The 18,455-nt window shown below is 41.8% G+C and overlaps 1 protein-coding gene across 1 annotated transcript; it reads left to right on the plus strand.

Annotated features, from left to right (window-relative positions):
- Positions 1–3,354: 3,354 nt before the first annotated feature.
- On the plus strand, positions 3,355–18,192 carry LOC142401473 (von Willebrand factor A domain-containing protein 7-like). Its single transcript, XM_075486914.1, has 16 exons — positions 3,355–3,371; positions 4,198–4,392; positions 4,483–4,755; positions 4,843–4,936; positions 5,057–5,191; positions 11,176–11,362; positions 11,448–11,623; positions 11,742–11,854; positions 11,954–12,070; positions 14,038–14,232; positions 14,310–14,442; positions 14,773–14,922; positions 15,074–15,166; positions 15,253–15,512; positions 15,611–15,910; positions 18,051–18,192. Exons 2-16 carry the CDS (start codon positions 4,210–4,212, stop codon positions 18,102–18,104), a joined length of 2,463 nt encoding a protein of 820 aa, XP_075343029.1. The 5' UTR covers positions 3,355–3,371; positions 4,198–4,209; the 3' UTR covers positions 18,105–18,192.
- Positions 18,193–18,455: the final 263 nt, after the last annotated feature.

An 18,455-nucleotide genomic window follows, 5' to 3' on the forward strand; every position in this document is an offset into this window, starting at 1 on the left:
ATGTGAAACTAAACCCGATGCGGGGACCATTTTTAAGCATCGTAGGGGGCGCTACAGAGTCAAAAATATATGGTTTATTTCATTTTCTTATATATATATATATATATATATATATATATATATATATATATATATATATATATATATATATATATATATTTATATATATATAGTGCCAAATACAACAAATGTCATCTCAAGGCACTTAGATAGTAAGTCCAATTCAAGCTAATTGGAATTCAGTTCATTGTAATCATAATTACCTCCGCCAAGGAGGTTATGTGATCGCCCGAGTTTGTCTGTTGGTTTGTCTGGATTTTCGTCTGTTCGTTCGTCTGTTCGTGCTGCAATCTTGCGACCTGCCACAAGGTGGCGCGACCTCAAGGTGCCAAAGCCAATCAGAGCCAAAGCCAGACAGAATGCATAGTGCGCGGATTGAATGCATTTTGCGCGGATTTGCTGTAATTAGCACAACAAAAGATTGCAACGGCAAGCCAGTGTGCATAACTGCATATAGCGTGCCCAAAGCCAGACAGAATGCATTGTGCGCGGATTTACTTGCACGGCAAGCCAGTGTGCATAACTGCATATAGCGTAATAATAACGGCGAACACTGCTTCCCGACAGAACATTGCTTCCCGACAAAACATTATAATAATAATAATATTAATAATAATTAATAACGGTGAACACTGCTGTTCAATAATGAATAGGGAGAAGGGAATGCCTCTTCTGCTGACAGCGCCAAACAACAAGTAGCCCACATCAGGAACGTATGTCCATACATGGCTCGCTATCCACAGGTAGGTTGGCAGTTGGCGGAGGTCTGCACTCTCTGAGTGCATTTCTAGTTATTCATAAAATAATCCAATTCGTTCATATAGAGCCAATTCAAAAACAATTTCCTAGCTAAGAAAACCAACAGATTGCACTGAAAACTTTTAGTTTTTCGGTCCAATCTCCCGTCCTGAGCGTGCCTGAGGCGACTGTGGAGAGAAACGACTCCCTTTTAACAGGAAGAAACCTCTGGCAGAACCAGACTCAGGAAGGGTGGCCATCCGCCTCGACCAGCTGGGGTTTGAGAAGACAGAAAGGGGGGGAGGGGGCCGCGTCGGCACTGTAACACCATTGAAAGGATATCTGTTGGGAAACATGAGTTAATGACCACAATAATGTCACATATACATAAAGAGAGTAAAGTGAGGAAAGGTGTGACAGATGAGGCCCCCCAGCACTCTAGGCCTATAGCAGCTTAACTATGGGATGTTTCAGGATCACCTGAGCCATCCCTAACTATAAGCTTTATAAAAAAGGAAAGTTTTAAGCCTGGTCTTAAAAGTGGAAAGGGTGTCTGCTTCCCAGACATTTACTGGCAGTTTATTCCACAAGAGAGGGGCCTGATAACTGAAGGCTCTGCCTCCCATTCTACTTTTAGAAACTCTGGGAACCTCAAGTAAACCTGCAGTTTGGGAACGAAGTGCTCTGTTAGGAAAATATCTTACAATGAGATCTTTAAGATATGATGGAGCTCGGTCATTAAGAGCTTTATATGTTAGGAGAAGAATCTTAAATTCTATTCTGAATTTAACAGGGAGCCAATGAAGAGAAACTAAAACTGGAGAAATATGATCTCTCCTGTTAGTTCTCATCAAAACTCTGGCTGAAGGCATTTTGGATCAATTGAAGGCTTTTCAGAGAATATGTGGGACAGCCCATAAATAAAGAATTACAGTAGTCCTTCATGTCGTCGACTGGCAGGGGGTGCTTGCAAAATTTCAAGAGTTTTCGAGTACCTTTTGCAAAGAATAATACGGCGGAATAATAATAATAAACCTTACAGATACAATATGATCCTTGCAGTTACACTGCTCGGTCCATAATAAGATCAGAGACCACTGCTTTAAGGCCAGCAATTTATTGAATGCAGTAGAAACATATAAAACACAGTACACAAAACAAAAAATAAGTAAAAACTTATAACAATGTGTATTCTGCCTCCCAGGCAGTTTGAAGTTTTAGGTGTTTTAGCGCCCCCCTGTTTGCTAATGTGGGCAAATGTGGTATTGCAGCAGAGAGTTAAAAATTAGCACATGTTCCTGTCAGTCAATGGAGAGGTCAGCAGATGATGGAGCTGTCTTCTAATCCTTTCGCCATCTGTTTGGTTTGAGCCATAGAAAGCATTGTCTGTAAGTAAAAAATATTATTTACACAGATATATTTTTAGTTTGACATATTGATGGAAATTTTTATGTTGCTAGATTACTATCTAGATATTGGTTTGTTAACAATGAGCATTGGATATGCTCATTGTATCATACAACCAGGATATTTAAGATACCTGTACTTTATTTTCTACTATAATTCATGGAATTTTGGTTTAATATTCATGCTTTAGTATTCGTATAAGAAATTCATTTAAGCATATTTCTGTTATTATTTCAGTTTTACACCTTGTCTGACAACAAGAGTCTTCATTAAAACCTGAAGCTTGAGACGCTACATCCTGACTCTCGCGTCGATCATTCAGGGAGTTTGGCTGGCTGTCTAATTTTGGTTATGTACACCATTAGGAGGGCAGTACAATGTGTAACATATAATGTGTAACAAAAAATTTGCTAAGCTCAAATTCAAAACTCACCAAAACCAGGGTCGCTAGGGTTGTATCTGTTTCCTCAGTTCCCGAACCGGTAAGTATCGTTTTATGGGTTCTTAATCAACTTTTTCACTGTTTATTTTTCTAATTAGCCGCCACTCCCTTTCTGCAATCTATCCTTTGTTCTCTCCCTCAGGTATCTGCCGCAGCGTCAGTGAGGCGCTGCGTCTTTTCTGTCACCATGTTTTTAGTTTTTTTAACATTAAATGATTATTTTATTGACATTTTTAACTTTGACTTATGTCACATTTTAACGTGGGTTACACAGGCACATTGAAGGCACATTCTCTGTGCTTCATATCTCACTTCCTATCAGTTCTATCCCAAGCCTGTTTGTATGTAGGTATTACAAATATGCTGCCATTCAATCCTTGGCTTCAGACAAAGGTGAAAATAAAGCAGTCACTGTTTCAAAAGTGTCCTTACTCTGAACATGAAAGACAACACAGACACAGCAAAGGGCTCAGCAGTTAATTTCTTTTAGCACAAACCTTAAAAGAGCTTAAACGAGCTGAAACAATCAGTTTCCACATAAATTGGAAATGTAACAATCAAAATCAAAAGACGTGAAGTTGTGGTATCAGTGTCTATACATGAAACCGATAGTATCTCACTCAAGCAACAGGTAAAACGACTCTTGCATGACTCCACCCTGGGATGGAGCGTTATAAAGTAGGTGTTGACAAAATAGTCACATAAGTGTGCTGGACAGCATAAGGTAAGTAGCATTTATTTTAACTCCTGTGAAATACCTAGAAGATAGACTTTTGGTTATGATGACCCCGTACATACATTAAGATGAAATGAGATGGGTCCCAAGAAAACATTTCTGAGATGGTTAGAGATAGAAATGAACTGCAGAGCCCTTTGTTGTGTCTGTGTTGTCCTTCATGACCAGAGAAAGGACACTTTTGCAACAGTGACTGCTTTATTTTCACCTTTGTCTGAAGCCCCGGGCTGAATGGCAGCATATTGGTAATACCTACATACAAACACTGAGCCTTGTTTTAATTTGAAAGTGAATTAAAGAGAAGACAGTTAAAATCTGTTTTGCGATCATTCAGAGAGACAAAAAGTAGTTTGAAACATAAAGTAATTTGCAGAACTGGTTCTCAGAGAAACAGAGAAATTCTTCACTGCACTATTATGTGATCATTTTAATAGCTGGTAACTAATTACTGATTACTCTTTCTCTTCAAAATCCCTTTGAGTTCCACATGTTTATGTTCATTTGGCAGACACTTTTATCCAAAGCGACTTACACTCATATCCCAGGTAGGCAGGTAGTGTCCTTGCCAAAAGACCCCTACTGGAGGTAGTACCTTTTCATGGTGGGATCAAGATGGGATTTGAAAGGCAGCAATCTTACCACTACTATCCAGCCACCACATCTTTGTGATAAAGCAAGAGAAACATTTCCCCATTCTTCCTCGTAGTCACATCTGATTGAGACTTAGTAACGAAGAATTCAAAGCATTCATGACTGTTGCAATCTGTATGTTGAAGGAAAATTATATTAAACTCAGGTGTTTCCTCCTCCTCAGAACACTCGAGCAATGATGTCTTCCAGATTGGCTGCGCTCTGTCTCCTGCTCCTGCATACTGGAGCTCGGGGTTTTGGTGTATTACCTGGTAAATCTCTGAATCATCTGGACATTACAAAGCAAGCAATTTTGAACGCCACTGTGCAGACATGCCGTGCTTTGGCCCAAGCTGAGGGAACAAACTTCAATTTTCCTGTATGAATTTACTCAAGCGAAGTTCATTTACAAAAAAATAAGTACACCTGTTGTAAGTATTGTTAACATAGTTTGACTTTATGTATGCAGGCGCAGCCTTTCATTGCAGAGGCTGTTGCTGCTGCATGCAGTGCGCCACAGTCGTCCAAAACTTTCCGTAGAGCAATTGTGTTCATCCAGCTGAGGAACATTCGAGTGGACATCCGCTTTGCTCTTAATTCAAGCTTCCACTTTGATGATGAGATGTTTGTTCAAGGCAGGAGAATCATCACAGAGGGAATGATAGCTGTCAAAGCCAGCAACAAGCTGGAAAAGTATGAGGCAGCAAGGCAGAAATTGGGAGAGATTCTTCATCCTTTACAGGTATTTGACACATTTTTAAATGCTTCACAAATGCTGTTTGAAAGATTGAAAAATTATTAAGGTTATTCTTCTTTAACCACTTTGCAGGACTTCTACAGTCACAGTAACTGGGTTGAACTGGGAAATACTCTCCCAAACTCCAATTTGATCAGAGCAGACACCAGCATTGGTCACATAGCAGGTAAAGCAATGATGCAATGGCTTAGAAAACAGATAATCCTGGCACTATGCAGTTTAGATGGAAATCAGAAAGAAAATATTTATTTGCACATAACTGAACTGCTGAACTACATTCTTTTAGCTGAAAGCAGAGCTACATGTCGCAACTGTGATGGAGACGACTGTAGGAATAACATCCTGGAAGACATCATATCAGGCAGTATCCTGACCTCTGGGTACTTTGATATCAAGCCTATTTTTTCAACCAAACCAAAAGGTAAATGATTTATTGATCTATTTACAGCAGCATTCTCATTTACACCATCATTTAAAGGTTTTTATGAACATAATAAAGATGTGTGCTTGAAGTCTGTCCATGGAATCAGAATGGAATCATGGAGTAATCAGAATATTACGACAACATCATCTCCAAACAGAAGTGCAGCATCAGTTGAATAGGCTTCTGTCGCTGATGCTGCTCCACTGACAGACCGAGGACATCATTGATCGAGGGAGCCGAACACCCACAACACTGCACCACTAACAGCACACAATGCATCTGAACAAAACATGCCTGTTTGCACTGGACTTTTGAATTGTCTGCACTGCACTGGACTGGACTGTCGATTATCATACAAGCCTTTCTCACTCAAGTTCTTCATTTTTAATATGACTGCCCTCAAGTTTTTCCTTTAGTGTTTGTTTGTAAGTTACTTTTGGTTAAGTTGATATATCTGCCTTAAACTAAGGTTTCTGTTGTTGAAAACTGCTGGAGACTGTGAATTTCCCTCCGGAACGTTTTTATTATTACTATTATTATTATCATACTGACGCTGTGACGCTTTGCGGTAAGACGTGTTGCATCACTTCCTGTTACCTTGCTTGTGCACTGTGGAATTTCTTGCTCCGCTTGGAGTACTGATAATCACTTTATTTCGATCTATAACTTACACAATTTTGCATAGTTAAACTCTATAGCTTACCGTTCTGTTCTAACACGCTCCTACAGATCTTTAATCTTTATTCTCACTTTTTAGCGGTGTGTCTGGTTCTCTAGCGTAGCATGGCTACCGGTTCTCTTCCTCCTCCTCCTGCTTTCACCTGCTCCGTGTGTCAGATGTTTAGTTACTCCTCTGCCTCCTTTAGCGATAATGGTACATGTAACAAATGTAGTCTTTTTGTAGTTTTGGAGGCGAGGTTATCTGAATTGGAAGCTCGGCTCTGCACTGTTGAAAATCAACCGATAGCGAGCCAGGCCCCTTTTGCCAGTGTGGAGCCACCTAGCGTAGCTAGCTCCATTAGCCTCCCCCTAGCAGAACCTGAGCAGCCAGGATTACATCGTGGCTGGGTGACTGTCAGGAAGAGGCATAGCTCTAAAGTCAAGCCCGTTGTTCACCATCGACCTGTCCACGCTTCTAACAGATTTTCCCCACTCAGTGACACACCCGCTGAGGATAAAACCCTGGTAATTGGCAGCTCTATAGTCAGAAACGTGGCATTAGAGGCACCAGCGGCCATAGTCAAATGCATTCCAGGGGCCAGAGCGGGCGACATAGAATCCTATTTAAAACTGCTGGCTAAGGATAAACGTAAATATGGTAAAATAGTTATTCACGTCGGCGTTAATGACACCCGGTTACGCCAATCGGAGGTCACTAAAATTAATGTTGCATCGGTGTGTGATTTTGCCAAAACAATGTCGGACTCCGTAGTTTTCTCTGGACCCCTGCCAAATCTGACCAGCGATGACATGTTTAGCCACATGTCGTCCTACAATCGCTGGTTGTCTAGATGGTGTCCAGCAAACAACGTGGGCTACATAGATAATTGGCAATCTTTCTGGAGAAAACCTGGTCTGATGAGGAGAGACGGCATCCATCCCACTTTGGAAGGAGCAGCTCTCATTTCTAGAAATATGGATGAATTTATTTGCCACCCTAAAACATGACAATCCAGGGTTCAGACCAGGATGCAGTTGTAGTCTTACACACTTCTCTGCAGCTTCCCACCTACTGCTACCCACCCAATCAATTAACACAAAAGGAGCAAATCCTCTTGTGCAAAAAGAAATTATTAAAACAAAAACTTTAACTAAACAAAAACATCAAACTATTAAATGTGGTTTGCTGAATATCAGATCTCTCCTTTCGAAGTCTCTGTTAGTGAATGAGTTGATTTGTGATCATCATATTGATATATTTTGTCTTACAGAAACCTGGCTGCAGCAGGAGGATCATGTTAGCATTAATGAAGCAACTCCCTCTGACTGTTTAAATGTTCACGTTCCTCGAACCACAGACAGAGGAGGAGGAGTGGCAGCTATTTTCAGATCAGGGTTACTCATCAGTCCCAGACCCAAGATTAGTTTTAGCTCTTTTGAATATCTGATTCTCAGTTTTTCCCACGCAAAGTGGAAATCCCAGAAACCTCTTGTGTTTGTTGTTGTGTATCGTCCACCTGGCCCTTATTCTGAGTTTCTGTCTGAATTCTCAGAGTTTTTATCCCAGTTAGTGCTGAGTACAGATAAAGTCATTGTAGTGGGTGACTTTAATATTCATGTAGATGTTGAAAATGACAGCCTGAATATGAACTTTAATTCTATATTGGACTCTATTGGATTTTCTCAGAGTGTACACAGACCGACTCACTGCCTTAATCACACCCTTGATCTTGTTCTGACTTATGGCATTGAGAGTGAACAGTTAACAGTGTTCCCTCATAACCCTGTCTTATCTGACCATTTTCTGATAACCTTTGAGTTTACATTACTTGACTATACAGTTTCTGAGAAGAAATTTACGTATAGAAGGTGTCTATCAGAGGATGCTGTAACCAGATTTAAAGAATTAATTCCATCATCCTTTTCTTCACTGCCATGTGCAGATATGACAGAGGACGACTACATAAACTTTACTCCAGCAGCACTTGACTCTCTTGTTGACAGCACTATAGTTTCAATGCGTACAGCACTGGACAATGTTGCCCCTCTGAAAAGGAAGGTAATCAGTCAGAAGAGGTTGGCTCCTTGGTATAATTCACAGCTGCGTGCTTTAAAGCAGACTGCAAGAAAGCTGGAGAGACAGTGGCGTTCCTCTAATTTAGAAGAGTCTCAGTTAGTCTGGAAAGATAGTTTAACAATGTATAAGAAAGCCCTTCGTAAAGCTAGAACTGCTTATTATTCATCATTGATAGAAGAGAATAAGAATAATCCCAGGTTTCTTTTCAGCACTGTAGCCAGTCTGACTAAGAGTCCGAGCTCTGCTGAGCCAGGTATTCCTTTAACTCTCAGCAGTGATGATTTCATGAGCTTCTTTATTAATAAAATTGTTTCTATCAGAGAGAAGATTGATGGAGTCCTTCCCACTATTATTAGTGATGTATCATCAAGTACAGCAGCTTTAGAAGTATCTTTAGAACCTGATTTGTATTTAGACGGCTTCTGCCCAGTTGATCTCTCTGATCTAACGACAGCAATAGTCTCTTCTAAACCATCAACTTGTGTTTTAGACCCAATCCCAACCAGACTGTTCAAGGAGGTTTTCCCATTAATTGACACTTCCATATTGGATTTGATCAATCTGTCTTTGTTGACAGGATATGTACCTCAGACTTTTAAGGTTGCTGTAATTAAACCTTTACTTAAAAAACCTACTCTTGATTCAGAAGTGTTGGCTCATTATAGACCTATATCCAATCTCCCTTTTATGTCTAAAGTTCTTGAAAAAATAGTTGCAGCTCAGCTTTGTGATCATTTACACAGAAATAATTTGTTTGAAGAGTTTCAGTCAGGATTCAGAGTGCATCATAGCACAGAAACTGCACTGCTGAAAGTTACCAATGATCTCCTCTTAGCCTCTGATAGCGGACTTGTGTCTGTGCTTGTCCTGTTGGATCTCAGTGCTGCATTTGATACGGTCGATCACAGTATCTTATTACACAGACTTGAACATGTTATTGGGATTAAAGGAACTGCATTAGGCTGGTTTAAATCATATTTATCTGATAGATTTCAGTTTGTTCTTGTAAATGAAGAATCTTCCTCACACACCAGAGTAAGTCATGGAGTTCCCCAGGGTTCTGTGCTTGGACCGATTCTTTTTACTTTATACATGCTTCCATTAGGTAACATTATTAGACAGCATGGCATAAATTTCCATTGCTATGCTGATGATACTCAGCTGTACTTATCTATAAAACCAGATGAAACCAATAGGTTGGTCAGACTACAAGCATGTCTTAAAGACATAAAGACCTGGATGACTCAGAACTGTCTGCTGCTAAATTCAGACAAAACTGAAGTCGTTATCTTTGGACCTGAGCGTTTCAGGGAGAAATTGTCTAGCTATATAGTTACTCTAGATGGTATTTCCTTGGCTTCTAGTTCTACAGTGAGGAACCTTGGAGTTATTTTTGACCAGAACTTATCATTTGACTCGCATATAAAACAGGTTTCTAGGACTGCCTTCTTTCACCTTCGTAATATTGTTAAAATCAGGAACATCCTGTCTCAGAGTGATGCAGAAAAACTAATTCATGCATTTGTTACTTCAAGATTGGACTACTGTAATTCTTTATTATTGGGCTGTCCCACATATTCTCTGAAAAGCCTTCAGTTGATCCAAAATGCTGCAGCCAGAGTTTTGACGAGAACTAACAGGAGAGATCATATTTCTCCAGTTTTAGCTTCTCTTCATTGGCTCCCTGTTAAATTCAGAATAGAATTTAAGATTCTTCTCCTTACATATAAAGCTCTTAATGACCGAGCTCCATCATATCTTAAAGATCTCACTGTAAGATATTTTCCTAACAGAGCACTTCGTTCCCAAACTGCAGGTTTACTTGAGGTTCCCAGAGTTTCTAAAAGTAGAATGGGAGGCAGAGCCTTCAGTTATCAGGCCCCTCTATTGTGGAATAAGCTGCCAGTAAATGTCCGGGAAGCAGACACCCTTTCCACTTTTAAGACCAGGCTTAAAACTTTCCTTTTTTATAAAGCTTATAGTTAGGGATGGCTCAGGTGATCCTGAAACATCCCATAGTTAAGCTGCTATAGGCCTAGACTGCTGGGGGGCCTCATCTGACACACCTTTCCTCACTTTACTCTCTTTATGTATATGTGATATTATTATGGTCATTAACTCGTGTTTCCCTGTTCCAACAGATATCCTTTGAATGGTGTTACAGTGCCGCCGTCGCGGTGGCCCCCTGCCCCCCCCCCCCCCCCACCCCCTTTTCTGTCTTCTCAAACCCCAGCTGGTCGAGGCGGATGGCCACCCTTCCTGAGTCTGGTTCTGCCAGAGGTTTCTTCCTGTTAAAAGGGAGTCGTTTCTCTCCACAGTCGCCTCAGGCACGCCGCTCAGGCCGGGAGATTGGACCGAAAAACAAAAAGTTTTCAGTGCAATCTGTTGGTTTTCTTAGCTAGGAAATTGTTTTTGAATTGGCTCTATATGAACGAATTGGATTATTTTATGAATTATGATTATTATTAATTAATTGAATTCCAATTGGCTTGAATTGGACTTACTATCTAAGTGCCTTGAGATGACATTTGTTGTATTTGGCGCTATATAAATAAAAATGAATTGAATTGAATTGAATTATTGCACTTAACTCAACCTTGTATATCAGCGATCATTAAAATAAAGATAATTTTTTCAAATTAATTAAGGTAATAAAGTACATGCTAACTTAACCTGTTAAGCTCTAGCCATATTTGAAAAAAAAACGCCTATAATGACATGTTTTTTTATGGTAATATCCTGTTTAAATGTACCTTTAATAAAGAACCAAGCATATTGTACATTACAGTCTGGTTAAACACTAACCCTAACCCTAACCCAGACTGAGCAGATTAAATAATGTGTTTATTCTTTACTTACATTGCATGTTTAGAATTTTACCCTGAACTTTCTAAAATTGTATGTTAAGATTAGTTTCTTTTGTTAAACGTCCTCTGTTGTGTTGTCTTTGTGGAGTTTTGTGCCTCTGAGATATTTTCCACTCATGCTCTTACAGTCATGAGGGTATTCCTTAACTTTGTATTCCTTGTTGTTTCAGAGTTTATTTATCAAACTTAGAAGGCTCTGTTTACTGCTGCCATCTCCGTCTCAAGCATTACGAGATCATTCAAGAGAAAACGTTCACTAACTGCTACACAGTATTTACAGTTGAAAAAGAGGTTCATGTAATGATTGATAGTGATAACAGATAACATAAAAAAAATCCTGGAAAACAGAGTTATGCTAATCACTCTTTCCTAAAAAGGGAAGTGCAGTCATGGAGGAATAGTTGATCGAACGAGTAGGATCGAGCCCAAAGGAGGGATCAATAAAGACAGTTTCAGCTCCAGCCATGGGCATTTCCACACCCAAGCAGCAAACATGGCAATAGCTGCAACTAGTCAGCTACTGGAGGATATTCGAGGGGCAGCCGGGAACAGGCCATTCCTGGAGTATGGAAACTTTTCTGTGTTTTAGGAATGCACCATAAAGGGTTTTGTCTTTGTCTTATCTTGTTTAACTCTTTCTATCCCTCAGGATGGTAGGAATCTCCAAAGGATCCAGCAAAGCTCTTTGTTTTGTCATTGACACCACAAAAAGCATGAGCGACGACATCAAAGCAGTGAAGTCTGTTACCTCCACTATAATCGACAATGACGTTGGAACAGAGAACGAGCCTTCAGTTTACATTCTTGTCCCTGTTAATGATCCAGGTAGGCTCTTTAAGGTAATGTTTGTCGTGCGAAAATGTGCTTTTTTTTGTTTGTTCGATCAGGGTAGGATGAACAAAAAACCCCACGTTTTTTACTTTTGTCACCAAATAAACCTCAGGATTCGGGCCGCTGATAAGGACCGCAGACTCCACACTTTTCAAGGATATCATTAACTCATTAACAGCAACTGGTGGAGGAGATGATGAGGAATTCAGTCTCTCAGGGCTACAGGTGGGCTACGTTTCTTTGACTATTTCCACAGCTTGCTGATGTATAAAAAAGTTTTAACTGAAATCCTCTTTGCTGTTTGATCATTTCTCCCTCATATAGCTGGCTGTAACTAGTGCTCCTTTCAATTCTGAGATCTTTCTCTTTACGGATGCACCTGCTAAAGACAAAGAGTTGAAGAACACAGTGATTGCACTCATAGAGCGGACCCAGACAGTGGTGAGATACTCTACAAGGTTTGGATATCTATTTAGCCTGTATTTAACTAGGAAATCTCCCTGAGGTCAGGAAAGTTTTAAAATTGTAGAGCCGAGGCAAGGTACATTAAAATACACCTTATAATACACAAAAAGCACACCACAATTTAAAACATCTATTATAATAACCACATGCCTCTATCACCAAATGTTTTAATATTACGACACAGACCAAAAACATACTGGTGCCTTTTTCCATTAGTGGCCAATGATGTCCGTGTTTCCAAGTCCTTAAAATACTTCACATTTTTAAGAAAAAATAGGTTTGTTTGGTAAACTGAATCAAAACTCTGCAAAAAGGATATAGCCACGTACATGTACATAAATTATGGTGTTGTCAGCATAGAGGTGCAATTTTTCATACCACAACCTTCAAGGTCAAAGGTAATTACAGGATCAATTGCAGGATTTATTGCTAAACATTTACGATCTTTCAGTGTGGTTTGAGAGGGATGGATTTGGTGACATGATACTGAACGTATGTTAAAGTTGTGGTAAAGGACACCAACTTGACTGTATTTTACCTTAGCAATCCCATGCCAGGATAGTATATGACAAAAAGAAGTCAAACAAAAACAATAAAACTATCAAATGCATTTTTCCTGTGATAGGGTGTAAAGACATGATAACCTGTTTCTGTATTAATCATCTCTATTTGAACTTAGATAACCAATGCCATAGTTATAAAAGTGATTCAATCAAATTGATCTTACCTCATTCATTACGATTCTTATTAAATTGTCTAATTAGGGAAATATACCGACCCTTTAGCCTTACTCTAATCACACTTTACACGATATGCCATCTGATGTAATTCCCATAAACCAGCTTCTGGATATTTTAAAGAATAAGGTCATTAAAAAAAGTTTTAAAGGATGGGAAAATATCTATCCAGTGCAACACTTCCTTTTTCACCTTCAGAATATTGCCAAAATTAGGAACATCCTCTCTCAAAGTGATTCAGAAAAAACTAGTCCATGCATTTGTTACGTCAAGATTGGACTACTGTAATTCTTTATTATTGGGCTGTCCCACATATTCTCTGAAAAGCCTTCAGCCAGAGTTCTGATGAGAACTAACAGGAGAGATCATATTTATTCAGTTTTAGCTTCTCTTCATTGGCTCCCTGTTAAATTCAGAATAGAATTTAATCCTTCTGCTCACATATAAAGCTCTTAATGACCGAGCTCCATCATATCTTAAAGATCTCATTATAAGATATTTACCTAACAGAGCACTTCACTCCCAAACTGCAGGTTTACTTGTGGTTCCGGAGGAGGCAGAGCCTTCAGTTATCAGGCCCCTCTTTTGTGGAATAAGCTCCCAGTAAATGTCCGGGAAGCAGACACCCTTTACACTTTTAAGACTAGGCTTAAAACTTTCCTTTTTGATAAAGCTTATAGTTAGGGATCATTCAGGTGATCCTGAAACATCCCATAGTTAAGCTGCTATAGACCTAGACTGCCGGGGGGCCTCATTTGTCACACCTTTACTCACTTCACTTCTCAAATGGTATTATGTACATGTGACATTATTGTGGTCATTAACTTTTGTTTCCCTATCCTTTGAATGGTGTTACAGTGGGGTTTTTTCCCCCTCTTTTCTGTCCTCTCAAACCCCAGCTGGTTGAAGCGGATGGCCACCCTTCCTGAGTCTGGTTCTGCCAGAGGTTTCTTCCTGTTAAAAGGGAGTTCCTTTCCACAGTTGCCTTAAGCATGCTCAGGATGGGAGATTGGACTGAAGACAAGTTTCAGTGCAATCTGTTGGTTTCCTTGGCTAGGAAATTGATTTTGAATTGGCTCTATATGAATGAATTGGATTATTTAAAAGAAAAAAAAAAGAAAAAATCATTCTTAAGGTTTCCTTGTTAACTCACTTTTAGGAACAACAGAGTTTTCTGACTTTTTTATCCACATTTTCTCTTGAAAGGTGAACTTCATGATCACTGACTCAACGGTGACCAATCGTAATGACAACCTACAACAGTCCAGAAGGTTAACAGCATCTGATGCTGAGCTGTACAGAGACGTGGCTCGGGCATCGGGAGGTCAGGCTGTTGAAGTCACGAAGGCTGAACTTCCTGTGGCCACAGAAATCATAAAGCAGTCTGCCACCTCTTCACTGGTAATATCACTACAATTGACCTCTCTCAGTTCAAAGATCTTACTTGGTTAATCTAATATCTGACTTTTATTTTTCAGGTGACTATTCTACAGACATTCAGGAATCCAGGGAAGGCTGATAATTTCATATTCATAGTTGATGAATCAGTAAAAAGCCTGATTGTTTACATCACTGGCAACTCTGTCACGTTCACACTCATCAGCCCAAGCGGTAATTCTGCCTCTGAATGATTTGTTTAATCATGAAAATGACTCTTTCATTTCAGTTGATTTAAAGGCTCATTTGGGGTTGACACAATACAGTCGCAAAACTTGTAATCTCAACTTCCACCTGTGACAAATACAAAGAGATGTATCTGCATGATTTTTTTTATCTAACAAAGCTACATGTACATTGGAACTGTTTCATTCATTCACTCACAGATTTTACAGTTGAAATGTTTGATGTTAAGAAAAAAAAAAAAAAACTCGGTAGATCAGCATGCCATCTAATTCTTAGAACTACTCCATACCAGCATACTTATTTTGGTTTTGTTTATAGGTGTATCTCAGCAAAGCACTGACTCAGCAGGCTCACTGATCTCTGCGTCCCAGTCAGTGGGAAACTTAAAGACACTACAGCTACAAAAGCAAGTTGGACAATGGGAAATCAGAATGGTCTCAACTGACTCCTACACCCTGAAAGTTATAGGTGAGCCAAGCATCTTAATATGTTATATATCGTGTGGCATTACAGCAGCAGACATTCTCACAAAAGACAGGTTCTGATTAAAAAGAAAAAGAGTTTGGCCCAGAAAGTTCATTTCAGCACTTTTTGTGTCGTCATGACTTTTAATTCATAGGTCAGAGTCCCATTGACTTCTTGTTTGACTTTGTGGAGTCATCTGAGGGCCCATTCGGTGGATTTGATACTCTTGACACACGACCCAGAGCAGGTAAAGGCATCTGTTAGGATGTGAATTTGATGATTTATCAACGCATAAATAAGTCAGAGATGATGGATTAATTTTTTTCTCTAAAGGTCTCAATGGCAGCTTGTTGGTGTCTTTAACGGGAAGTGAATCTGCCACAGTGACGGAAGTCGCACTGGTCCAATCGTCAGGGTCAGAGGAGATTAAAGGAGAGTTGGTACCACAGGGAAGTGGGAACTTCTTAGCCCAGGTCAACAGAATACCGTCAGGGGAGTTTGTGGTGCGTGTGAAAGGAAGAATTTCCAGATCTTCGACTGTCTTCCAAAGGCAGTCACCAACAAACTTCAGAGCTTCAAACCTGACTATTACTGTAAGTAGCCATTTGAGACCTCACCATGTGGTCTGCCACATGGTGAGGTATGCATATGCAGTAACTTGAAAGTCTTAACCAATTCCTTTTTTATTTAGGCTGATTCGGATTCAAACATCATCCTGGTTCCAGGGACACTGTTTTCAGTGTCCTTCTCTGTGATGAGTGGTGGAACAGACGGGAACTTAACCATCCGAGCCACCAACAACAGAGATTTTGACTCAACATTTCCAACCAGTTTATTTGTGGAAAGCGGAAACAGCACTAATGGCACAGTGACCCTCTCAGCACCTCTGAACATCCCGTCTGGTACTGACGTCATACTGACAATTGAAGCTGAGGCTCCGGGGAGTGCAGATATGAACTACATTGTGTTGTGCTTCACTGTTGTTAACACGGTAATAACATTTATAGTATGAAATTTCAACAAAGCTTTTTTGTGTTTTTTTTCTTTAGTTTCCTTGTACAAATCAATTTAGAATCATATCATCATATAATTATAAGTGACAAATGACAAGATAGCTTAGAAAGGATTTTCTAAACATAATTTTAATCGCAAAGTAAAGACAGATTTTTCCGCCTCCTCTGTTACTTATGTTCATCCATCCATCCATCCATCCATCATCTTCCGCTTGTCCGGGGATCGAGTCGCGGGGGCAGCAGCTTGAGCAGAGAAACCCAGACGTCCCTGTCCCCGGCCACTTCCTCCAGCTCTTCTGGGGGGACCCCGAGGCGTTCCCAGGCCAGCCGAGAAACATAGTCTCTCCAACGTGTCCTGGGTCTTCCCCGGGGCCTCCTCCCAGTGGGACGGGCCCGGAACACCTCACCAGGGAGACGTCCAGGAGGCATCCTAACCAGATGCCCGAGCCACCTCATCTGACTCCTCTCGATGCGGAGGAGCAGCGGTTCTACTCCGAGCCCCTCCCGGATGACCGAGCTTCTCACCCTATCTCTAAGGGAGAGCCCAGACACCCTGCGGAGGAAACTCATTTCGGCTGCTTGTATTCGCGATCTCGTTCTTTCGGTCACTACCCACAGCTCGTGACCATAGGTGAGGGTAGGAACATAGATTGACCGGTACATCGAGAGCTTCGCCTTCTGGCTCAGCTCCTTCTTCACCACGACGCCACTGCAGACGCCGCACCGATCCGTCTGTCAATCTCCTGCTCCATTCGTCCCTCACTCGTGAACAAGACCCCGAGATACTTGAACTCCTCCACTTGGGGAAGGATCTCATTCCCGACCCGGAGAGGGCATTCCACCCTTTTCCGGCCAAGGACCATGGTCTCAGATTTGGTGCTGATTCTCATCCCAGCCGCTTCACACTCGGCTGCGAACCGCTCCAGTGAGAGCTGAAGGTCACGGCCCGACGACGCCAACAGAACCACATCGTCCGCAAAAAGCAGAGACCCGATTCTGAGGTTGCCAAAACGGACCCCCTCAACGCCCTGGCTGCGCCTAGAAATTCTGTCCATAAAAATTATGAACAGAATCGGTGACAAAGGGCAGCCCTGACGGAGTCCAACCCTCACAGGAAACATGTCCGACTTACTGCCGGCAATGCGGACCAAACTCTGACACCGGTCATACAGAGACCGAACGGCCCATATCAAGGAATCCGGCACTCCATACTCCCGGAGCACCCCCCACAAGAGTCCTCGAGGGACACGGTCAAACGCCTTCTCCAAGTCCACAAAACACATGTTGGGCGAACTCCCATGCACCCTCCAGGATCCTGCCGAGGGTATAGAGCTGGCCCACTGTTCCACGGCCAGGACGAAAACCACACTGCACCTCCTGAATCCGAGATTCGACTATCCGGCGGATCCTCCTCTCCAGTACCCTCGAATAGACCTTACCAGGGAGGCTGAGGAGTGTGATCCCCCTATAGTTTGAACACACCAGAAACTCCTCGAGGCCGTCCGGAAATCATTCTCCATGGCCTCCCCGAACTCCTCCCAAGCCCGAGTTTTTGCCTCAGCAACCGCCGAGGCCGCGTTCCGAGCCCATTCGGGCTCAATGTCCCCCACCTCCCCCGGGACATGGTTGAAGCTCTGCCGGAGGTGGGAGTTGAAACTCCTCCTTACAGGGGATTCCGCCAGCCGTTCCCAACAGACCCTCACAATACGTTTGGGCCTGCCAGGTCTGACGGGCTTCCTCCCCCACCAGCGGAGCCAACTCACCACCAGGTGGTGATCAGTTGACAGCTCCGCCCCTCTCTTCACCCAAGTGTCTAGGACATACGACCTCAAGTCTGACGATACAACCACAAAGTCGATCATCGAGCTGCGGCTTAGGGTGTCCTGGTGCCAAGTGCACATATGGACACCCTTATGCCTGAACATGGTGTTCGTTATGGACAGTCCGTGAGGAGCACAGAAGTCCAATAACAAAACACCGCTATGATTCAGATCGGGGGGGCCGTTCCTCCCAATCACGCCCCTCCAGGTCTCACTGTCATTGCCCACGTGAGCATTGAAGTTACTTATGTTACTTATGTAAAAACTGAATATCTGCATTTTTAACTCATCCTCACAGGTGATTCACCCCACCAGAGTGTCAGCTGATCAGTCTGAAGGCCAACTGCACTGAAAACTGCAGACTATCGGTGTGGGAGATCTCTGTCAGGGTGACTGACGGCGCTGATGGAACTGGTGTCAACCGTGTCAGCATCACAGAAGGCAACGGGACTATGAACACCAGTCTGGCAGCTGGAAATGAGAACATAACTCTGGTGTCCTACACTGCTTCCTGCTGCTCGCCTGATGCGGAGCTGCTGGTTGTGGATCGGGTGGGTAACGTGGGCTCCTGTCTCCTCAGTGCGAGGGAAGGTTCAGCAGCTCCTCTCTCCGTGTCCACCAGAGTCACTCAGTCAACCTTCCTGTGCATAAGTGTACTGACACTTGGACTCCTTATACTGACTGAACTGGGCATCGAATAACT

This window comes from Odontesthes bonariensis, chromosome 16 (genome assembly GCF_027942865.1).
Source record: "Odontesthes bonariensis isolate fOdoBon6 chromosome 16, fOdoBon6.hap1, whole genome shotgun sequence".
In the NCBI taxonomy this organism is placed as follows: domain Eukaryota; kingdom Metazoa; phylum Chordata; class Actinopteri; order Atheriniformes; family Atherinopsidae; genus Odontesthes; species Odontesthes bonariensis.